This window comes from Polyodon spathula, chromosome 23, assembly GCF_017654505.1.
Source record: "Polyodon spathula isolate WHYD16114869_AA chromosome 23, ASM1765450v1, whole genome shotgun sequence".
NCBI lineage: Eukaryota > Metazoa > Chordata > Actinopteri > Acipenseriformes > Polyodontidae > Polyodon > Polyodon spathula.
In genome coordinates, this window is record NC_054556.1 from 23,168,509 (window position 1) to 23,192,544 (window position 24,036).

At 38.6% G+C, this 24,036-nt stretch overlaps 1 protein-coding gene across 4 annotated transcripts; it reads right to left on the reverse strand.

Annotated features, from left to right (window-relative positions):
• Nucleotides 1-355: 355 nt before the first annotated feature.
• Nucleotides 356-23,664, reverse strand: LOC121298160 (zinc finger protein 512B-like). 4 transcript variants are annotated; one of them, XM_041225061.1, is made up of 18 exons: nt 23,597-23,664; nt 22,127-22,321; nt 19,098-19,205; nt 15,690-15,769; nt 12,321-12,449; nt 11,468-11,652; nt 11,098-11,315; nt 10,513-10,584; nt 10,113-10,244; nt 9,426-9,550; nt 8,653-8,745; nt 5,703-5,801; nt 4,586-4,753; nt 4,040-4,243; nt 3,030-3,131; nt 2,631-2,693; nt 2,312-2,410; nt 356-2,143 (listed from the first exon to the last, which is right to left on the reverse strand). In XM_041225061.1, the coding sequence occupies exons 2-18, from the start codon at nt 22,233-22,235 to the stop codon at nt 1,847-1,849; spliced, it is 2,283 nt and encodes a 760-aa protein (XP_041080995.1). In that variant the 5' UTR covers nt 22,236-22,321; nt 23,597-23,664; the 3' UTR covers nt 356-1,846. The 4 variants fall into 4 exon arrangements, with proteins under 4 accessions (XP_041080995.1, XP_041080994.1, XP_041080996.1 ...); XM_041225060.1 differs by lacking the exon at nt 23,597-23,664 and adding an exon at nt 22,713-23,188; XM_041225062.1 differs by lacking the exons at nt 12,321-12,449; nt 23,597-23,664 and having other exon boundaries at nt 22,127-22,706.
• Between the last annotated feature and the right edge of the window lie 372 nt (nt 23,665-24,036).

Consider the following 24,036-nt stretch of genomic DNA (forward strand, 5'->3'; position numbering starts at 1 on the left):
TTGTAGCTCTCAACAAAAATGGTGTTCGCTCCAAATGAACTGACAATATAAATTGGTTTTGTTTTTTTTAACACCACAAAATTAATTAATCCTTAAATTTCAAATGTTATATATATATATTTTTTCTTGTAAAGCGTCCTTTACATCTAATTTAAAGTTTTGACAGATAAAAAAGTACATACAGCTGAGGAAAGGTCTATATGACAGAATCAGGTATGTGATGATGGAGGTTCTAAGGACCAGGTGCTAACTCCACGATTTATATTCCAAATATATATATATATATATTCATATATATATATATATATATATATATATATATATATATATATATATATACACACATTATTTTTATTTTACCAGTATCTTCCATGAAACTTGACCGGATTTTTTTATTACTATTATTTTGTAAACATAATTTCTTCCTGTGCAACTAACATTTGCTACTTGGCTTAAAACTGTTGTGACTTATAAAAATAGTATTATAGTATTTAGCTGCTGACTTAACATTTCTTTTGATCCGCGAGAGAATTTAATTTTCTGTATTTAATGAGGAAATCTAACAAAACACCACAACCCCAGAACCATTGCCTCTGCACACAAAACCTTACAAACATATGCTCTGGGGGTACAATATACTCTGCTCCAACAATTAGAGGCTACTCAGGGATGGGAGTATTAAACGTTACAAATCCCCAAAGTCATTTAAATGCAAAGCTGATACAAGGGGATGTGTCAGGTAATGGTAACAAGCAAATATCAAATATTGCAGCCTATGATGGGTAAGGGGTCCTGATTCTTCCATATCCAGACTATTTTGAACCCTTCATACAGCGGTCACCACAGACACTCATACAGCCTGGGTATCTAAGGCTTATGCACACTGAAGTGCCTGCATAAACAGCTTTATAAACATACATATATGTGCATACCCGTTAACTGTCTGGAGCAATGTATTACATACATATATTTAAAATCAGGAGGAAAAGATGCTTGCTATATTCTACAGTATATTCAGCTGCCATACAAAATGCACTCATTAAAGTTACAGTAAGGACAAATTATTCTTCAATCCCCTTCTGTTCTGAAAATGTTGGACAACAAAAAAAAAAACTACTCTTCCAACTGATATTGAAAGTGGAAACAGCTGCCGCTATCCAGTTGTATGAGTGAATTGAGATACACTGTACTGCCAACCTGACCCCCACACCTGTCAACTCTCCCGTACTCACCGGGAGTCTCCCGTATTTTGGAGCCTTCTCCCAGGCAACTCTCAGGACAGATTTTCTCCAGTATTTCACTCACAACTCTACTGTTAACCCCCCATATGTCAGCAAACCTTTCTGCAAAAGTCATGGCTGGTGTGTGGTTACTGCAATCCGTATCTACCTGGCAGGGTTTCGGACCCAGGGGAGCCCTGTGGCAGGCATGCATTCAGTGCACGAGGCAAGTTCCCATACTTAGCCACGCACCTGCACCCCCCAAAAAGTAGACAGGTATGGACCCCATTGATACAGCAAGCCCTGTGGTAAGAAATTAACCACAATGAGGTAAATACTGTAGCTACTTCTCATTTTAACACTTTCATTAAACACAAACATACATACAAGAATAAGACTAGTGTTTAAAAAATATTTAAAAAACAAATAGACTTTATATAACAGGAGATCCCCAAAATACAGAAACCTAAAAACTGGATGGATGCCTTGAACTGTAACTGCCTATACTGTGTGTGTATGTATGTATGTATGTGTGTGTGTATATATTTACTGTACAGCCTGATTTTTTTTATTTTTAAACATTTTCCTTCAAAATCCCAGCCAAAGCACTATGAAATCATTCTTTGTTAAGGTTTATTGGGCCCTTTCTTGACTCGCCCCCTTTTCTTCGCAGGTGGTTGTGTGTCTTTTCTCTCGTCTCCAGTGATTTTGTTTTCAGCTGTAGCTGCGGTATCTGTTGCATTTGTGGAGCTAGTCTCTGATTCAGCCTTTTCCGTGTCTTTTTGCGGTGGCTCCGGGGGACTTTCTTTAGGCTTCCTCCCTCTCTTCTTTCCGGCTGTGCTGTTCTTTCTGTCTTTCTTTACATTGTTGAGTTCTTTCCTTTTGCCATTTGGGGAGACCGGGTTTGAAGTCCGGAACCAGTTCTGTTCATAGATCGGTAAAATAAAAAAAAAGAAAAACCAAGGTGGAGATTTAATGTCAAATCGGCACTAGTGACTGTATTGTCAACCCCCCTTCTACTTGGAACAGAATTGTCACAGCAGGGGTCACACACAGGCAGGTTCCCCTGAACACAGAACAACACTCCTTACCACCGAATGGGTCTTGCTGATGTGGTATTTAACTCCACTCTCAGAGCTGAACTCCTTCTGGCACAGCAGACACCTGTACTTCCCAACAGAGCTGCCTCCCTGCACGAGAAAACACAGCAGCATCAGGCTGAGTTCACACGCTGACGAATACTATGTGACAGGTGCGATCTCTGCCATTCACTTTCATTGCAACTCCTGCGATAAAATACCATTGATAGCAGTATAAGCAGAGTTGTCTGTCTACTTTACAGGAATAAGGACAACAGGCCAGTTTTGTGGAAACCTCTTCCCATTAAGTTCTGTCGGTGATTGTACATACCTTGTTACAGTTGGCCAAATGGGCTTTTAAACCTGAAACGCTTGAGTAGACTGCTTCACAGTGCTGGAAGAAACAAAAACACACACATCATAACAGAATTAGCCCTGTTGTCATTCTGTTTGAAGCAGTGCACATTTTTTTTTTCAAACTATTAAACAAAATTATGCTCTAACCTATGTCTGCACTGCATATTTCAAAATAGCAGTTTCCAATTAGAGCCATGTGTAAACAAAGCTATTTTCTGAGTTATACAATGAATACAGCCATGCTTTTGTCTTTGACATTGTTGGCCTGGACTGGGTTTCAATCTCTAATATACTGTATCAGCTGGCGTGGAATATTCTTTTCCATAGCATAACATACTTCTTTGAGAAACAGAGTTTAAGTGACTTGACCTACATTATTTGCACAGAAGATAAACCCTTTCTCCTTGACTTCTTTCTTCCAGTTATCCAGCATTTTGGGGTTAAATTTTGGAAGCCCAGGGCGAGTGTAGTTAAGCTGAAACACAAGATAGAGAATCTATATCTTAAGAGTTAACCTTACATCAAGAATATATCTTCAGTCAGGACAAGCCTTGCTTGGTATTTAAAACCCTAATTTTATAACATTTGACATGCAGTATTTGTAATTTTTGGTTTTGGCATTTGGAGTGGTCTTGAAATCGAGGGTGTGAAAGTAAGGTAGGTTTAAATGCACCTGGTCAGAATATTCTTATTAAACTTTTTGAAAATCCTTTACTTCCTATACATTTACACAGAAAAACAAGTGAAACGACAATAAATACATCAAACAACACAATAATTACAGTTCCTTAAAATCCCATCTGAATAAACTTAAATAATATCCCCTTTACACAAACACTTTAAATATGCACAAGCAGCTGTTGATCCATGTCAGTTTCACAGATTACAATGTTAATGCACCAGATCATTTGAAACATGTCTAGGTTTTGCAACTCCTAATAACTCAAGTCTAGTTTCGGCCTTGTTAATACAATCAAAATGCTACAGCTCGGTTTCAGTAAACCAACACGCTTTGAAATTCACACTGACAACCAGACTGTGGACAGCATGACGCAAACACATACGGACAGAACATTGTTTCTGTAAACGCTAACTTCAATACGTGTGTCCCTTTCCTAACAGCTATCACTGCCATATCCCTTGGGATATTCAAGTGGGGGTTTAAAAAATGGAATGAATCTCACTACTGTAACTAAGACTGCAAGGCTCTATATTGTCAGTCTTTGTTACCAAGACAGTTGATATAGATTATAATGTGGTATGGTAATACTGAATGTGGTATTTGGCAACGTGGAGTTTAAATGAAGTAATCGTTAAACCAGGAACCTTGTTCCAGCCCATGTTTGTATGTACAGTCCTAGCACTTTATTTGCTGGCTCTTACTCTCTTGATGTCAGGGACCAGGTCGTCCTTCATCTTGCGCTTGTTCCACTCCTTGGTCAGCTCTTCCTCTGCGATCTCCTGCAGATGGAAGACAGCGACCTGGGCAGACCTGCGGCGCACTCTGCCACTGGGGGTCCTCTCAAAGTCCTCTATCTTCTCCTCCTCCTCCTCCCTTGGAACAGCCTGCTCCGACTGCTTCAGACTCTGCACACACACAGGGACCCCAATTCACATTGCAAAATAAACTGGGGTACAAAACACTGACAAGATTATGCGGACTGTAAAACAAGGCACATGATAGCACTGTGTGTCAATGATCTGCACAGGGTCTCCCATAAGTAAGAACTACCCATTTTACAGTTAACTAAGTGCTGTCACGGTAAAAGCAAAAATCTATCAGTCTGCAATTGGAAAACCAAGCCCCAATGTGTCTGTTGAATTTTAAACTGTATAATTTCTAAATGGTGTCTGATGCAATTGTACAGTGCTTCAGGGCACTGTTTATATCTGTGACCGGCTCTTTATAAACGGTGTGGAGGCACTCACAGTGCTGTGCTCGGATCGGATGTGGTAGTTGTGGCCAGCCTTAGATTTGTAGTTTTTCCTGCAGTGTTTACAGACAAAGACAGGCTTCTCTATGTCGGAAGGGTCTTTTCCACAGCGCTTCTGGTGGTACTGGTAGCCCATTAGACTGGAAAAGGTGGCTGTGCAGCCCTGGGACGACGACGACAAGAACAACAGGAGGTCCGATTACACAAAGCCCCAGCGTTAAGAGTTTTACTGGATTCTTAACATAGCGCTGATAGTTTCTGGAATCTCTAAATGGATATATGTATATATGTATGTGTGTGTATATATATATATATATATATATATATATATATATATATATATATATATATATATATATATATATATATATAAAATGATTGAGTGCAAACAGCCAATCAGCTTTCAGATCTACAGGGCTTCTATTTTGCTAGATGCTCGCTGGAACATTGAAGTGCTTAACTGTGAATTAAATTAAAAAATCAATCCACGCTTAAATACTGGCTTTTCCCCTTAACATTCTAATCTACAACTAATCTGATAGCATAAAAAGCTACCAAAACGTACTTTCCGATGCTGGTCACCGTAAAGAAGGCTCAACTTGCAGCTACTGGACAGCAAATAAACAGGAAAGACACGACTGGTCCACAATTCTGTCATCAGCCAATCCACTCCCTGCCAGCTTGAATGATACCCCGCCTCCAACAACACATTTTGAGTGTGTCCTTTTTCTATTCTAATTATTTTAGGGACTATTTTCCTCAGTGGAAGTTTACCCAGCGAAATATAAGAAGTTCAAGGTAAACATTTAAATCTCGTTTTCAATCACCCACAGTACCAAAATGTTCATTAATGATCAAAATGAGAATACATCAAGAAAAAAAAAAAAGATGTAAAGCTGGTACATTCATATCTCAGAGAAACTGGAGAGGAACGGGGAATTAAAACAAGGTAAACGAAATCTCCCACAACACAGAACATCTGTACAGCACTGAAACGCTACATTTAGCCCATCTATTATTCTCTCTCTCTCTCTCTCTCTCTCTCTCTCTCTCTCTCTCTCTCTATCTCTATATATATATCTATATATATAGATATATATATTTTTTTTTACCTCATTAGGACATTTCAGCTTGCCCATTTGTTTGAGAACCTTCCGTAGTCTGTCCCGTTCTTCCTGTTCGTCTGCAAAGCTGTCTTTATGTGCACTGGGCTACAGAAACAGCAAGAGAACAGACCTTTTATAGGACGTTAGCAAGCAAGGCAAGCCAAGACCACAGTATTTATTCTGCATACGATTACTTTGAATCTCTCAGGAACATTAGCAGCTTGCACCGCTGGGTTTCCACTGCTAGAACTCGCATTGTGCTGGGATTGATCAGAAAGCTGCAGATCGTCTTGTTTACAGTGGTGAAGATGGCACATATTGTTTCTGCTCCTCTGATCAGCATTAGCCCCAGGCAGTAACAGCCACTGGGAACACAATCCGGTCTCCAGGCACATTTTAAAACTTGTTTTTCCTCATGTAATACGTCAGCCTTCAAGCTAGCACCAAGTTTCTATAGTTACTTAAAAGGGATGGCCCAAAAGACTGAACATTATCACGAATATTAGATATATATATATATATATATATATATATATATATATATATATATATATATATATACTGACTAACAGAAGTAGTTTGGAGTAAAATAGAGAAAACAGCTGTAGTACTAGAGGCGCAAAACAATTACATCCCTAAAGTAGACAAATCTAAATGTAAAACTAAATTGCCAAAAATGTTTAATAGATCAATAAAAAAAAAATATTCAGCGAAAAAAGGCACTTTACAGAGCGTTAAAAAGGGACCAAAGAGAAAGTACACAGAAAGAGTACACGGAACTGAAAACGCAAGTCAAAAAAGAAGTTAGAAAGGCCAAGACAGAAATAGAAATGAACATTGCTAAGGGGGCTAAAACCAATTCCTAAATGTTTTTCCAATATTACAACAGCAAGAGAACATTCAAAGAGGAGGTTAAATGTCTAAGAGATACGAATGGCAAAATCATAGATGAAGAAAAAAAAAGCAAATATATTAAGTGATTACTTTTCACAAGTTTTACAAAGGAGGATACGGACAACATGCCCCACATGTCATCCAGTTCCTATCTAGTTTTAAATAACTTTAGTATAACCCAGGCAGAAGTGTTAAAGGGACTAGGAGCTCTTAAAATAAACAAATCCCCTGGGCCGGATGAGATCCTCCCAGTAGTACTCAAAGAAATAAAAGAAGTTATTTACAAACCGCTAACCAAGATCATTCAACAGTCTCTTGACACAGGGATGGTACCGACTGGAAAATTGCTAACGTAATACTAATCCACAAAAAGGGAAACAAAACTGAACCAGGTAACTACAGACCAGTAAGCCTGACTTCTATTATATGCAAACTTATGGAAACTATAATAAGATCCAAAATGGAAAATTACCTATATGGTAACAGTGTCCTGGGAGGCAGTCAACATGGTTTTAGGAAAGGGAGATCGTGTCTAACTAACCTGCTTGATTTTTTTGAGGATGCAACATCGATAATGGATAATTGCAAAGCATATAACATGGTTTATTTAGATTTCCAGAAAGCTTTTGACAAATACCTGCATAAAAGATTAATTCTCAAACTTCAAGGAAACACATGTACATGGATTAGGGAGTGGTTAACATGTATCAAACAGAAAGTACTGATTAGAGGAGAAACCTCAGAATGGAGTGTGGTAACCAGTGGAGTACCACAGGGATCAGTATTAGGTCCTCTGCTATTCCTAATCTACATTAATGATTTAGATATTGGTAAAGTAAGCAAACTTGTTAAATTCGCAGACGACACCAAAATAGGATGCAGCAGCAAAGGTCATTCAAAATGATCTAGAAAGTATTCAGAACGGGGCAGACACATGGCAAATGACATTTAATAGAGAAAAGTGTAAGGTATTGCACGCAGGAAATAAAAAATCTGCATTATAAATATCATATGGGAGATACTGAAATTGAAGAAGGAATCTATGAAAATGACCTAGGATTTTTTGTTGACTCAGAAATGTCTTCATCTAGACAATGTGGGAAAGCTATAAAAAAGGCTAACAAGATGCTCGGATACATTGTGAATAGCGTTGAATTTAAATCAAGGTAAGTAATGTTAAAACTGTACAATGCATTAGTAAGACCTCATCTTGAATAATGTGTTTAGTTCTGGCCACCTCGCTATAAAAAAGATATTGCTGCTCTAGAAAGAGTGCAAAGAAGAGCGACCAGAATTATTCTAGGTTTAAAAGGCATGTCATATGCAGACAGGCTAACAGAATTGAATCTATTCAGTCTTGAACAAAGAAGACTAAACGGCGACCTAATTCAAACATTCAAAATTCTAAAAGGTATTGACAATGTCGACCCAAGGGACTTTTTCGACCTGAAAAAAGAAACAAGGACCAGGGGTCACAAATGGAGATTAGACAAAGGGGCATTCAGAACAGAAAACAGGAGGCACTTTTTTACACAGAGAATCGTGAGGGTCTGGAATCAACTCCCCAGTAATGTTGTTGAAGCAGACACCCTGGGATCCTTCAAGAAGCTGCCTGATGAGATTTTGGGATCAATAAGCTACTAACAACCAAACGAGCAAGATGGGCCCAATGGCCTCCTCTCGTTTGTAAACTTTCTTATGTTCTTATATAATATTATATGTATATATATATATATATATATATATATATATATATATATATATACACACACACACACATATATATATATATATACACACACACACACACACACACACACATATACCCCATATATATATATATATATATATATATATATATGATATATATATATATATATTATATATATATATATAATATATATATATTATTATATTCTGCCCCCCTCTCTACACACACTCTTGCTTATTAAGTACTGTACCCATCGTGTATTTTATCAAGTACCGATGCTATACAAACAGCATGCTTCATTCAGGCAAAGCTTGCTGGACCCGAGCCCTCAGATGCTTGACTGCGGCTCACCTTGTTAATGTGTTCTGCCATCGTGTGGTAATTCAAGCCCGCTTTGGACTTGAACTGCTTTTCACAGTCTTGACACTTCAGGGCATCCTGCAGCTAAGAACACAAGACCACGGTCACTGATTTCAGAAAACACTCAAAACAGAAGCCTGGGGATGGGACAAAACTCCAAGCAGAACTGTGGATCTACAAACAATCTGAATTACTGTATGGACATTTTTTTGAAAAACTTTACTATGAATTGTAATTGCCTAGGACATCCTCCAACAATGGGGCAGTATCGCGATATGAGGGTTGTAGAGATGTAAAATGATTATTATACACAACCACCCTGTGTCCCAATACAGTGCCAACACATGCTGAAGGGTACACTAGAATATGAAGTAATAGTTAGTTCACGGTGAATTCTGCATTTGTTTAATTCTGCCACCTATTGTGAAGGTTTATTATGTGTGGTTTCTCTTATACTGGCTTGAGCTGGCCAATGTCATCTGCTCTGTGAATAACCGCTCCTTATCTATACAGTCCCTTGTCAGTGGGAGGAGAGCAGGCTTTAATCTCTGCTGGTTTCAGCTTCTACTCACAAAAGAGCAGCAAGAAACCAAATCCCTCGGCCCGCCTAATGCAAAACTAGCTTTGGAATACAGCTGTGAACTGAACCAGGATGCTAAAGAGATGCTTTTCTCAAACATGTCAAGGGCAGGCTTTTCTTACAGTCTTAATAAACCATTTAGACAGAAAACACTAACAACAAGATAAAAACCCTCTGCACATACCTTCAAGCAGATCTCCATGTGTTTCTTGAGTCCAGGGACAGTTTTCCTGGAGATGAGAGAACAAGTAGGACAGACAACCTCTCCCTTCTCCGTGATAACCTGCTGCCACTTCTCCTCCAGGCTCCCTGGTGAGTGACATCAACACAACAGCCCCATCACTACGGCAACCATGAACATAGGGGGGATGGGGGGGGGGGGGCTGTTCCATCACTATACCGACATATTCCTCTTTAACAGACACCCCAAGCTTTTGCTCCAGTACTCCAAAGCTTAGTGATTATATAAAGAAGTCAGCAGCATGCACTGTAGATCCGCCGCAGTTTACATCCTTAAAATATGAAGTAATTAATGACACGTAGCGCTACTGTACATACACTTGTACTGTTTTGATTTGTCCCTATTGCAGTGTGCAGAGCAAACCCTTTTCATCCTCTTACAATGAAAGCCATAGCTGTGCCAACCACATAGCAATGATTAATAACCTTGTTTTCACAAAATGCACGCAAAACTGTATGCAGAACAAAAATGTGTTTTCTAGAAGCAACTTTTGCGAATCAATTTTCCATATGTGTTGGGAGATCTGATGTTCATTAAAATTCTCCCCTGTAATCGTCACTGGATCGAAATCCCTGAGCCTGTTCACATGTATAGCTGCGTTTCGTTATGTTTGTTTCAGTGTGGGTTTACCTGGGGAATAGGAGACAGGGTCCTTGCGAAGGTTTGTGCTCTGTGCTTTCCTCTTAGGCTCTTTATTACAAGCGTTTCCTACAACCTTTTTTCCTTGCCCAGACTTTACCTTCTCTTCTGATTTGGTCAAACCTTAAAATACAGAATAATACTTTCAAACATTTCTCAAACATTGTTACACCACACAGAACACTGGCATCTGCGGTGCAGTTTCACTGAGAGCTTCAAGATCTGACTCCTTACAGGTTAGAAAGCTATAACTGGAAATAAAACGAGTGAAAGATGACATATACTGGTGGTTATTTGCAAAGTGTTTTACTTTTTACATTTGTTTTTTTACACTGTGGTTGAACAGAGCGTTGAAAACGGCCCCTGCTACCAGCGCAATGTGTAAAGTTACCTTTCATGCCGAACGTTCCTGAAATGGAAGGCTGTTCCCCGGTGAACTTCTTCGGGGTTCTCTGTTTCCTTCCTGGCTCGAGATTAAAACAATCGGGTCAAACCATTTCAATCAACAAGAAATTTGGGGGAATGTGTACCTTGTTAGTATCAGCATTTTTCATGACTTATATTTTATTTATGCTCAGAAAGATAACAGCATCCACATGTGATGGTTTCAATGACATCACAGTTTGTTTACTGTCTTACTGTCTGAATACTGGTACCAGACCACAAGGGAATGCCGTTGCTAGGAAACTATCAGGAGGAGCACACCAAAAAAGGCAGGCCTCGTTGTTTTTGTCACCACATACAGCAGGTGATCTTCATTTATTTTCAAGGGAAATGTAAGCTTAATTACTGATTATCTTCTGTTTGAGTTGCGTGGGGCGAATCTGATGTTTTGCTCTCCTCAATCACAACACAGCAAATCAAAATCCATGGTGCAATTTTCACTGTTTATGTAGAAAGTGTTGTGTCCGTGTCTGAAGGGATCAGTAGGGTGCTGTGCCAGGCCCTGCTAGTCTACAGAGTGTAATAATCTTACTGTGCCTTGTTCGTTCTGGGTCCTCCTCAGGGAAGCTTCCTCCCTCGCCCTCCTCACTGCCTCCCGGAGTCGTGGGAGAAGCCTCGGAGGCCGCCCCCTGCTGGTGTTTCCTGCCTGCTTTCTGTGTGACATACTCTCCGTTCTGAGAGTGCTGGAACAGCTCCCGCGTCTTCTTCACTTTGCTTCTGATTGGGGAAGCGTCAGAATTTTCTGCGGCTCTGCATGAAACACAAATACAGTCACAATAAAAAAAAAATTAAAAAAAGGTTCACCTTTTCTGGGTCAGTATACAATGGCGTTGTAGGATCTTGAAAACTCTGTTTGTAAAGGACATCCTTGGAGAATGTCCCCTGAAATGCACGCCCAGTACCGTTTCTTAGCACTCCCCTTGACTGGCGTTGACTGCACTTCATTGTCTGCTTCATTGCCAGCTGTCGGTTCTTGTGAGACTCTATCAGCGTGATTCCACGCCTTGTGCTTCTCCACACGGGTTTTAGATGCAAATGCAGCTTCACAATAAGGACACTGGTGGTTCAGTTTCTCTGATATTGTAGCCTGAACAAAAAACAAGCAAAGAAATTATGAATCTTGTAAAGACTGTTGGTACATAGTAGTGGCTACAATGCAATTTGTGCCAGTTCAAATACAATGTTACAGTAGAACAGAACACCCTGAAGGAACTGTGTACTTAACTGGTCTCTCCCAGTACCAGTCTCAGCTGTTCCAGATGTAATACAACTAGCTTACTAAGCATGTTAAACAGGCAAACAATCTCACAGCTCTCTATGACCATGCGGCAGATAACTTGATCAACTGGCAGAATGCACTTTCCTTCCTGTTTTATGTGAACAGCATGAAGATGTCTGCAGACAGGAGCGTGGAAGCAGAACGAGCGAAAAGTGGATTAAAATAAAGCAGATCAATGGCCTGCTGCTTATAATCAACATACTGGTGAAATACAATTTTGCGTGAAATTCAGGGTTCAGTCCATGGTGGGTGTCTTGTATATGGGATCTTACTAAAAAAAACAGACACTAGGCCAAAGCTGCATGACTTCTGGAGCAAAAGTTTTCAGTGTCTGTCCCTTAGTTACTGCAGGGAAGGATCACCACATCGGAACTAGGGATCTGGTTGTAGATAGGTGATTCATGAGTAAGGGCAGTTTATAATAAACTGAAGGTGCTTTCAAGAATTGCCCTACGGCTTTAAAAAAGGAGCCTTACCCCCTGGCAACGCTGATAATGGTACTTTAGTCCACAAATACTGGGGAATTCTAGCCAGCACCCAGAGCTGGGGCATTTTACTCGAGAGCGATTCTTAAACTCTTCTTTCCACTGAGCCACCATGCTTGCCTACACAGTAAAGTAAGAAGTTAGCATTGATCACACAAGCCATGCAGATACAGGAGTATTAAACAGAAGGACAAAGTCAGGAAGAGGGCCCAGTGCAAGGTGTTTGTATTAAATAAGAGGCGGTTTAAAAAGGCAGTTCAGGAAAACTTAAGTGACTGTAGTTCAACGCCTGTGCAGTTTTTAAATTTCAAACACACTGGGCTGAAGGCCTATTGTCTGGCCACTGGGTAATGAAATTCAGAACCCCCCACCCCCATACGATTTGGAAATTAGACCATACGGCAATTCCAAAGGCACATCTGCCTTGCAAATGAGTTGTGCTTTAAGTTTCCTGAATTTCTTGTTGTTATAAAAATGTGTTAATGGTGCCAAGCATAACAATAGTTAAGAAATTCAATCCTTCCGCTGAAACATTAAACAGAAGTTCCTGTCTACTCTGTAAACAGAAAATGCTTGGCCAAACCCCCAACCCCCGATAAATTAAGCAAAGTCGTGGACTTTGGGCCCTTTTAAAACGGATTTCACTTCAGAGCAAACTTTTTCAAAGTTTATTTTTATGAATAAAATACAGTTTGATATACGTGAACACATTTCAAGACAGCTTCAAGTAGGATTTTTGAATAAATGTCTAGGGTAGTTTCAGGAATATCAAACTTCATTTTTTTGGATATTAAACAATATATTAAATTATCTTCGCTCATTTTAAAGTAGGTTGTACATAACAGTGCCAGTATTCTGTGTCTACTTAAACATCCTCCAGACACACCTGTTCAGACAACATCTGAAAACCTCTCTCCACTATACTGGACTAGATAGCACCCAATTGTACCAGTACTTGCATCAGCTTGTACTTGCACTGAACAGCTCCTATTTTGCCATATTCTACTACTGCTCTTAATTAGAACTATTCTGTTTCTTGTACTTGATTTCACTCTTATCCATATCCACGTTTTTTGTAATTGCTCTTATTTCAAAAATCGTTCTTATCCAGTTATCTTACTTACTGTGCTCTTAATGTAAATTACCCTTTTAGGCAAATATTTTTACTATAAGTCTAACTGCTCTTAGTCGAATTCACTCTTAAATCTAATTATTATACTGTATTCTTTATTTGCTCTTATCTGTATTGTGATATTGTCTAATGTGATATTTTGTATTCTGATACATTGTAACAACTGTAGGTTGCCTTGGCTAAGGGCGCCTGCTAAGAAATAAATAAATAAATAAATAAATAAACAGTGTACCACAGTGTACCACACTGGCTTGCACACAGATCTCATTGTTTACAGGTCTGGCATTGAATGTGCCCCTGGCTTCTTCAGTAATCACTTCATGCCTGGTACAGTATGTACGCTTTGTACCAGCCTGCCTTTTGTGCTCCCGGGACCTTACAGACAGTAATAAGTGCGACAGTGAAAATGCTGTGTTAACCTCTGGGCCCGTCTATTTGCAATATTGCCTGTAGTGTGTCCCCCTTCAAGAAGAATCATATGTTGCTGTTCAAGCAATCCAATACTTGAGGTGGAAGGTAGATGCTGAAGGCTTTGTATTTTAATGACATTTTTCAGGTGTCTGGCTCTGCACTGCAGACAATGGTGTTGGAGATTAAGGGAACAAAAAAAGCGATATAAAAAAGAACAAGCAAACACTGTACTTTTTAATTATATGTGACTAAGCAAATAATTCTGCCGCTTTATTACATGCCAGTCACACTCAATCCTAATGCTATATTACCATGCAAGCTTATAATAATCCACTACCTGATTTCTTTTTTAATTTGATATTAATTTGGTATCTATGGACAAGCAATAAATATCTCAGTCAAACTGCCTTTACAGTATTTAATATCAAAGAGAAGCATGGCGCAACAGTTTACATACTACAACAGACATGAATCCCGAACAATAATAAAAAAAAAAATCCACAGCAACTCCTGCAACAAGGCTGCTATTTAGATGATATTTCAGAGGATTTCTTTTTAAGGACAACCCCTAAACTTGATGAAGGGGGCAGGAATGTATTGAATTGATTGTGCATGACGCATTTAAATGCTTGACCGAGGCGCAATTGCCTGACCCCAATGTCTATGGCACCGAGCTGTCCTTCACTGTCCATACTCCTGAAACAAAAACTTCATTAGATTAGAGGTCATTAAGTGTTATGACTAAAAAAAACTGTCAGCTGTTCAAAACCCTTTCCAGGGATCAATGGGCACATCTTAGAAGGTAAAGCAACAGGAAAATTAAGATCGACTTCTTTGCAAAACAATAGTCCATGACTTCCTGTCAGCTGTACAGTATATAAGAAAACCAATCAGCTAAGAGCTCTCGCACTTCCCTTTGAAAACAGACCCTGCTCATTTACCACGCAGAGACAAAGGCAATTTCATCTATCACACAAAACACCGTGATAATGAGCTCTGAAATCTCAAGAGAGGGGGAATCCAGCCAGAGTAACACAGCAAAATTGTCAAGGTTAGATAACTAAGCATGACTGAGTAGCCTGTCTGACTTGCAATAGCTAAGTGACCTCACTTTGTACTGCTTGTTCTTCGGGTGATGAAAGGGCCTCATTAGTTTTAAAACTCTACATCAGCAGTAGCTGGCATTTCTGCTGACAAAATGAATCCTCGGCATCTATATTAATTAAGAACCGTTACAAGTTTGCTTCCCAAGTTATAGCTGCCTGGAGAAATACTATAGTTTCTAATTTCATATTCACACCAAATTGATGCAATTTTCCTTTGTCCTTTAAAAAAAAAAACACTTTCTCCATCTATTGTGTCTTTGTTCTGAGAGAAGGAATTCAGCAGTGGTTAAGGATGAAACAATCTTCCACTACGGCACAAAAGCCAAAGCTGGGAAATACAGAACAGTGATAGGAATGATAGCAAATCATATTATAAGGTCTGCTACACTAGTATCGTGCTGAATCCCAGAGTTACTGCCCATCAATACGTTATAATTAGGGTCATTTTTTTAAACAGAAAGTGAATGAAATCATGAATTACAGCAGTAATTGCAAGAGATCTTTGCATAATATCGAAGTGTTAATGACCAACACAGCAGAGGTGACCATATCATATATAGCCATTATGTGGTACATCTAGATAAAAAGCTGTTTAACTCTTCATTAGTCATGCAGGTGTTTTTGCAATGAAAGTCTGCTATAGTTTTGCAAGTTTTTGGGCGCTGATACGGTCCTTTAAATACGTCCAGCAACGCCCCCTGGTTTGCTTACAGGTATGTTCCTAAGCTCCTGATTGTCAGCTCTGGGATGTCCTTTTTTCTTGCCTTCTATCTTCTCAACAGCTGCACCACCTACAGTTAAAAAACAAACAATGCATTCCTTGTATTCCTCCTGTACTCGCATCCTAAGAGTTAAGAACCAAAAAAAAAAAAAGCAGAAAAGGTCGCCGTTTTAAACAGGCAACGACGCAGGTTATCGTTCTCCAGTAGGTAACTGCAAGTTTTTAGGAGGTACTATGCCAAGTCAGTTTGAATACGACACTTAGCTGTGATGTCATTTGAGTGTGGTTATTGCAGGACAGCAGTATCTGCTCCAATGCTGTTATGCTCGGGTAGATCGAAGAAATGCTGTATAAATGTTTACCACTGTAAATGTGCACAGTATGCTTATACCATTCATTTACCATAGTTTACCATGGTTTGAAATGTTTTTTTTTTTTTTTTAATATGCTTTACTGGAACTCTCTCGGCTTTTATGCTTTCACTAAGCGTAATTACACTTAGCTTTGATAAGGCATAATCTTTTCTAAATTGACCTTGACTGGGACACCAGAGTGTCTCCTAATTTCATATTTACCTTTGAAGGGTCCTTCAAGCTTTTAATTGCACCCTGTTTATTACTGTATTGAAGTGTGCGTGCAAATGAACACAATCTTCGGCTGTCGAAACTGGATCTCGTACAAATCAAACGACAACCCCTGAGCAGGAATACCCTTGTTAGCTGTCAGCTTTTAAACAGAAGCCAGTTGATTACGTTAATTTCACGCATGTGTAGTCAGGTTTGACTGCCAAAAGGCAAGGTTCAATAAGCTTTTGCTTCAGTGTTTTCTCAATGACATTTCTAACAGAATTTCTTCTTTCAGACATAAGAGATCCCTTACAAAAGCTTCTCAGAGTTAAAGCATGGCAAAGTATAATAAAGCATAAAGCCTGGTAAAGCATATGTAAGCATTGTAAAGCCCTGAGTGGTGTGAAAAACCATGGTAAACTACAGTAATTGCATACTATAACCATGGAAAACACATGGGAAAACTGCTAAATTACTGAGCAATTACAAGGGTTGACCAGTAAAAGCCCTAAATCTCACCATGGAGCACGGAATAAATCTTTCTATAACAAAAAGTCCCAAATTAAATAACAAAACAAATGTCCTTTGTGAAAAACCCATGCCAATGATGAACTGGAGTTAAGAGTTTTGAAAATGCAGCCCATGGAGGTCACTTGCAAATCTTTCATGAAATTAAAACATATATGACTGGCTAATGGAAATGTGAGAGTTTATCCACTCTGTAAGACAGTAAAATATGCATTTTTTAAATTTAACATTAGTTCCTGGTTCATTATATAAGGGTTAGCTCTGAGATTGTTGCTATGGGAACAAGGAACAGTATTTAAGCAAAAAGTATTTCACTCATGGTGGCTCGTCCTTTTTGCATTCAGACTCTATTAGATCAAACAAAAATGCAAAGGATTCATCAACTGCAGTTTATTGAAAAAGGTGGCAAAAAAGGAACCATAATTTTATTTTTTTTTTAACTTTTTTTAATAAAGCAATTGAGAAAGACAACTTACATGCAGACAGGTTTAAAGAAGAATGCTTAAATAAAGTGAACACAATTTGAAGGTATTTTTTGGAGCTGTTTTTTCAACTATAACAGCATTATGTTGATTTTGTTTCCCCTTTAGGAACTAGATGCATGGGCCAAAACAGGATTAGTTCCCATGGTTATTAAAAAACTCAAGCAGCTGCCAGGTTATTAATAAATTTAAATAAGTAACTAATTTGTTGAACTGCTTTTACGAGGGTGCAATTCATTTTATTTATTTTTTTCTGGACAGTGTTTCCAGTCTTTTTTCAAACTGGGTTCGCGTCTATGTATTTCTTGGCTTGAAAAACTGCAGCACGTTGGTTTTCACTGGAACAAAAACGAACTGAACATGAATTGAAATTTAAATTCAGAAGGCTGTTTTGAATGCTAAAATATATGTGTTGCTATAACAACAATGACTGCTGCATCAGGGATCGGACAAAAACTTCCTATGCAGAATTGTTCAGAAGAAAATGAACTCATAAATGTTGCACCCGTTTATTTTCCCTCAAATGGCGTATTTAACCCAATTACTGGCATCTTTACCATTGAGAAAGTAATCTGGTTGAAGCTTACTCACTAATGGGAAAGACAACTTCTTAAAATTGTATTGAATTAACACTTAATTTACCAGCAGTTATTTAATACATCTTAAAAAATCATATTTGTAACTGACCGTATTTAACCATATTAATTAAGGTCAGCAAAGTAGCATTTATGAATCAAACCAATTTAGATGACTCCTAAACCATTTAACGTAAAATATGGTATTCGTTTCAAAGTCAAGTAAACGTTTGATTCACCCTTATAAATAAAAGGACTAAATGAACACAAACTGCAGATCAAATTGTACAGCAGATAATAAAAGCATCGCTGCTGTTCTTTTAAATATCATACCGATGTTTGTACAGAAACTGGTTAATTTTCTTACACCTGCATTGAGAGGATCAGCTTGCTTGGCAGGTTCATGAGAAACAGCAGAGCTCAAATAAGAAAAGCTGTATAGGAATGGTGTAGAATGAAGCAGGGACTAAATGAGACTAGCTTTGTTTTTGTCAAGTGCTGGCAAAATATGTGAAAAAGGGGCCCTCAGGACTTGATTCATTAGTCAGTAGAAGCCATCTAATGTGAAGCTCTGTGGCCTTTGTTTTGGGGGATTTCGAGGGCATTTCATGCTGAAATAAATCTAGCCTGCAGGCATGGTAAGGATTTTTCATTGCAGGCTGTAATAAGGGGCTATTATAAAAGATGGAAAGCTAAGCTACAGGTCAGGAAACACCAGTCTTGGACAGACTTGATATGGTACTCTCAATTGGAGTTGGAATGGAAGTTATCCGTGTATTTGCTGCATTCTTAAAAACAGAGAGTGCTCATCTCTGTGGGCTTGTAACCAAGGCTGTGTAGTGAACATACGTTTACAACTTCATATAACAGCACCATAATTAATGTGTAATCCTGTGGAAACGTTAGTCTACTTGACTTTGTTTCTTATAACCCCAGAATCTCAAACTCATCAGAACAGGAAGGCTCTCCTCAAAGTGAAACTATGTGTACAGTCCTGCCAAGATGGGCAGTGTAAATTACATTAGCCACCCTGAGCACAAATGAAACCAACACAATTCCAATCCGACTGTCACCATCACAGACTGTCTGAATTTTTCCTAGAGATGAGACTTGTGCCTAACTGCCCATTCCTCACAGTCAGTGACACACTACAGCATCAGTATAAACTTAGCTAAATTCACTTGTGATCCCTTTTCATTAGGTAAACAGCTTTCAGCGTGGCAATGAAAGAGGAGTAGAACGCTCACCATGCTTGTTGCTTGTGGCAGCTTTTTTTTTGACAGTCTCTTCTGACTGCTTGGCGGGCCGACCTCGACCCCCACTGCGTGCTGTGCTCTTACTGGAGTCAGCCATACCTGGAAAACAGGCACACTTGCACTGTAGCAACACTCAACACTGAGACTAACAGCAACATTTCCCTACACCAAGCATTTCCACCCAAAAACTGAGTATACTTGTAAGTGTTTTAGCTTTATGCAGGGGTAACCCTAATTTACTGCACATGAATTATACTTTAAATATTAAACAAAAGCATCGAACAGGTGGTGACTAAAAAGCTGTTAAGAAATTAGATTTATATACAGTAGAATGATACTGTACTCGAGAAGATAGGCATAATGTACATAAGCAGAAAGACACTATGCATAGATAGAAAGATAGATACATACATAGACAGATAGATATAGAAATAACTATGATGGAAATTAAAGTCAAAGCATGACAATAAAAAGCAGTAATCAGACAGCATATTATTTATTCTTTTTAACTGTTCACCAGGTCTGAATTACTCATTTTAGAGCAGTTACTGGGGCTCTGGATATCTTAAATGATTATTTGATTTGAATGGTTAAGAAATGGATCTGTAGAACATGAAGGTAAACTAGGACAAGTTTATTAAAAGGGGGCTGGAGACTAATTAAGGAAAAATTGCAATAAAGGAGGCAACCCAGTGCACACGTGCTAATTAATTAGCAAGCCCATGTAAATGACACGTCATTGTTCTTAAGTGACAGGTCCGTCCCTCCATCAGTTGTTTACTGTGGTATACCCACTGTATTCCCTGTCTATTCGGCATGCTTGACACAAAGTATTTAGGACTACTCTTCACTGAACCATAGCAGTGGACAGTACTTCAGAATGATACAGAATGGTAATTGATACATATAAGAGAGTACTTTCAACAGATATTATATTTTAAACATCACTCCCTTTATAGAAACTAAAATGTGTGTGTATGTGTGATGTGTACATGTGTATATATATATAGATTATATATATTATATATATATATATATATATATATATATATATAATCATATATATATATATATGATATAATATATATATATATATATATATATATATATATATATATATATATATACACATACAGTGCCTTGCAAAAGTATTCAGACCCCTGACCAATTCTCTCATATTACTGAATTACAAATGGTACATTGAAATTTTCTTCTGTTCGATATTTTACTGTACTGTACTGTCCACTGAAACTCTAAATAAATTATTGTAGGGTGACATTGGTTTTATGTTGGGAAATATTTTTAAGAAAAATTAAAAACTGAAATATCTTGCTTGCATAAGTATTCAACCCCTGTGCTGTGGAAGCTCCCAGTTTGCACCGATGAAAAAAATTGCCCTAACGAGGACACAATTACCTTACCATTGGCCTCCACCTGTGAACCATTAAAGTTGCTGTCACATTTTCTGGATAAAAACCCCACTGTTGAAGGATCATTGGTAAGGCTGTGAATCTGAAGGAAAATGAAGACCAAAGAGAGCATTCTACAGAAGTTAGAGATAAAGTAATACAAATGCATAGATTAGGGAAAGGGTACAAAATAATATCCAAGTGTTTGGATATCCCAGTGAGCACAGTTGGATCAATAATCAGGAAGTGGAAGCTGCATCACACCACCCAGGCACTGCCAAGAAAAGGCCGTCCCTCAAAACGCAGTGCTCAAACAAGAAGGAGACTTGTGACAGAAGCCACAGAGAGGCTAACAATCACTTTGAAGGAGCTACAGAGTTCAGTGGCTGGGAGTGGAGTAATGGTGCACCAGTCAACCATATCAAGAGCTCTGCATAACACTGGCCTGTATGGGAGGGTGGCAAGAAAGAAGCCGTTACTCAAAAAGTACCATCTGAAAGCACGTCTGGAGTTTGCCAGAAAGCATGAGAGTGACCCAGCTGCAATGTGGGAAAAGGTTTTGTGGTCAGATGAGACCAAGATAGAGCTTTTTGGCCAAAACTCAAAGCGCTATGTGTGGTGCAAACCTAACACTGCCCATGCCTCAAGACACACCATCCCTACAGTGAAGTATGGTGGTGGCAGCATCATGCTGTGGGGATGCTTCTCATCAGCAGGGACTGGGCATCTTGTTACAATTGAAGGAAGAATGGATGGCGCAAAATACAGGAAAACACTGCAAGAGAATCTGCTTCAGTCTGCTAAAAAACTGAAGCTTGGGAGGAAATTCACCTTTCAGCAGGACAATGATCCCAAGCACAAGGCCAAAGCAACACTGGAGTGGCTCAAGAACAAAAAGGTGAATGTCCTACAGTGGCCCAGTCAAAGTCCTGATCTCAATCCCATTGAGAATCTGTGGCACTATTTGAAAATTGCAGTCCAAAAGCGTCGTCCAACCAACCTGAACAACCTGGAGCAAATCTGCCAAGAAGAATGGGCCAAAATCACTCCAACACTGTGTGCAAAGCTGGTACATACTTACCCCAAAAGACTTAAAGCTGTTATTGCAGCGAAAGGTGGCTCTACCAAATATTAATGTGTGGGGGTTGAATACTTATGCAAGCAAGATATTTCAGTTTTTTATTTTTCTTAAAAATATTTCCAAACATAAAACCAATGTCACCTTACAATAATTGATTTTGAGTTTATTGTTTAAAAATAAAATATCAAACAGAACAAAATTTCAATGTACTATGTGTAATTCAGTAATATGAGAGAATTGGTCAGGGGTCTGAATACTTTTGCAAGGCACTGTGTGTATATATATATATATATATATATATATATATATATATATATATATATATATATATATATATATATATATATACTTTTGTGAAGAACAAATTTATTATTATTTATTATTATTATTATTATTATTATTATTATATTATTATTATTATTATTAGTCAGCCAGCTAAATACGGTGCAATATGCTTGTCCAGTTGGCTTGCAAAGTCAAACCACTCACCCCCTCAACTCACACACTGACATGCCAAAGCACACACCTACCTGGCGTGTGGCGTGTTGGAATCACCCTCCCCACACCAACACGAGTGGCTGGGTGGCCCGTGTCGCCCACGTGGGGTCTCTGGTGTGCACTCTGCGTGTTGCCTTTCATGCTACATGGCAATCACACCTGCTGTCTCGGGAGTTTGCTCCTTAACCGGCACTCGTCATGGGCAGCAGTCACTCGTGGGGCTCCTGCTGTGAATCGAAGGGAGGGGGGTAGGAAAACAAATTAAAACAAGTGAACGCTTTCACCTCTATGCAGATACTTACCACTTTGTCTCATATGCAAAATATGAGGTACTCCCTTTACCCTAGCCATGCTAGAAAAACAAAATAATACAGACAAATGCGACAAGTGTTCGCTTTACACTGAAACAAATAATACAAAAAGCTTTTAATACTAGGCACTGAAGCAAAATGGCGACTTTGATACGAAGGAGGGAGGAAAAACCCTCCTTGTGCTGCTAAAGGAGACGGGAAAAATATGTTTAGTGTAGTAATTGAATGCAGCTGGATGATAATTGGAAGGAAAATGTTCAGAGAGGTTCCAGCACGAGCCTGTTAGAAGTAGTCTCCAAAGTCTTACCTCGATTTTTTTTTTTTTTTTTTTTTTTTTTTTTAAATAGATATTATCTCCGGGTCCGTGTACAGTACTACAGTAATGTGCTGGGTCATGCGCGATTCCACTCTATAGCTTTGACAGTTGTACAGTCGAAAGGCAACTTGCAAACTCTCGCGTTAATTGTTTTTTTTTTTTTTTTTTTTTTTTATCCTGCAAGTTAAATAAAATTCAGATTCCTGCAAAATAAAATGCAAATGCAAAACTGACCGGCTGCAGCGCTTCCACTGGCGCGGTGCTGCAGCGGCTCGTGCAAAGCAGGAAAGGACGGGATTTAGCTCTGCTTGAACAGAATTGTGTACCGTAATCATAAAAAGCAAATGTAGGCGCTCTTTTCTCGAAAATACTTAGACAACATTTAATGATATACTGCATACCGGTATGTCTTTTCCATTTTTAGGTTTTCTGAGCTATGTGGCTATCCGAGACCGTGCAATCCTAAAAGCAGGCCAGTAAAAGCGGAATGTAGTGTTCCGATCGAGAAGTAAAAACAATACATAAAAAAGCTGGGCGAAGGGAAACTGTATGCAAGTGGACTTTGTAGGCATAGAAAAATATAATATATGTGATAGATTGTAGGCATAGAAAAATATCATATAAGTGATAGACTGTGTAAGATATAACCATAGACTACAGTATTACAATACATTGCAGTGCTATCATTCTTAATGCATTAAGTATTATTGATATATATTACGACTCTGTTTTTTGTTATTTCACACTAATGTTGTATAGTCACTGCACCAGAAACGACGAAGTAACCCTAAAGTACTGCAGTTTTTTTTTTTTTTATGATGTATATACGAATATATTACATTAAAAAAAAAATAAGAAAGATGTGCACTGCTTACCTGTACCTGAGAACCGCCGTCTTGTCTTTAATTTCAACACCTGAATGTACCTGCCCTTGAACGTGAGGCACTAAAGCATGAACATTCAACAAAAGCCCTGCAGATGGCGCTCAGAACTATTTAACCAGAAAGCTGTTAAATGTAACAAAGCTGACGCGTTGCTCTAGACTAGACTAAATGCCAAGATGCCAGCTTTTTGACCTGCTGCCAAACACCAGCTTACTTGATCTGACACCCCATATAAAAAAACAAAACAAACAAACTTAACACCATATAACCATGTATATGTTACAAAAAATAGTGTTTTTGTACAATACTGTGGTATTTTTCTATGTGGGATTGAGGGGTATAGAGTAAAATAAAGAATCACCAACAGATCCCATTAATGTGTAAAAGACATCCATGACTTTAAGATGCTGCAAGATAGAGCGTGGGCTGTG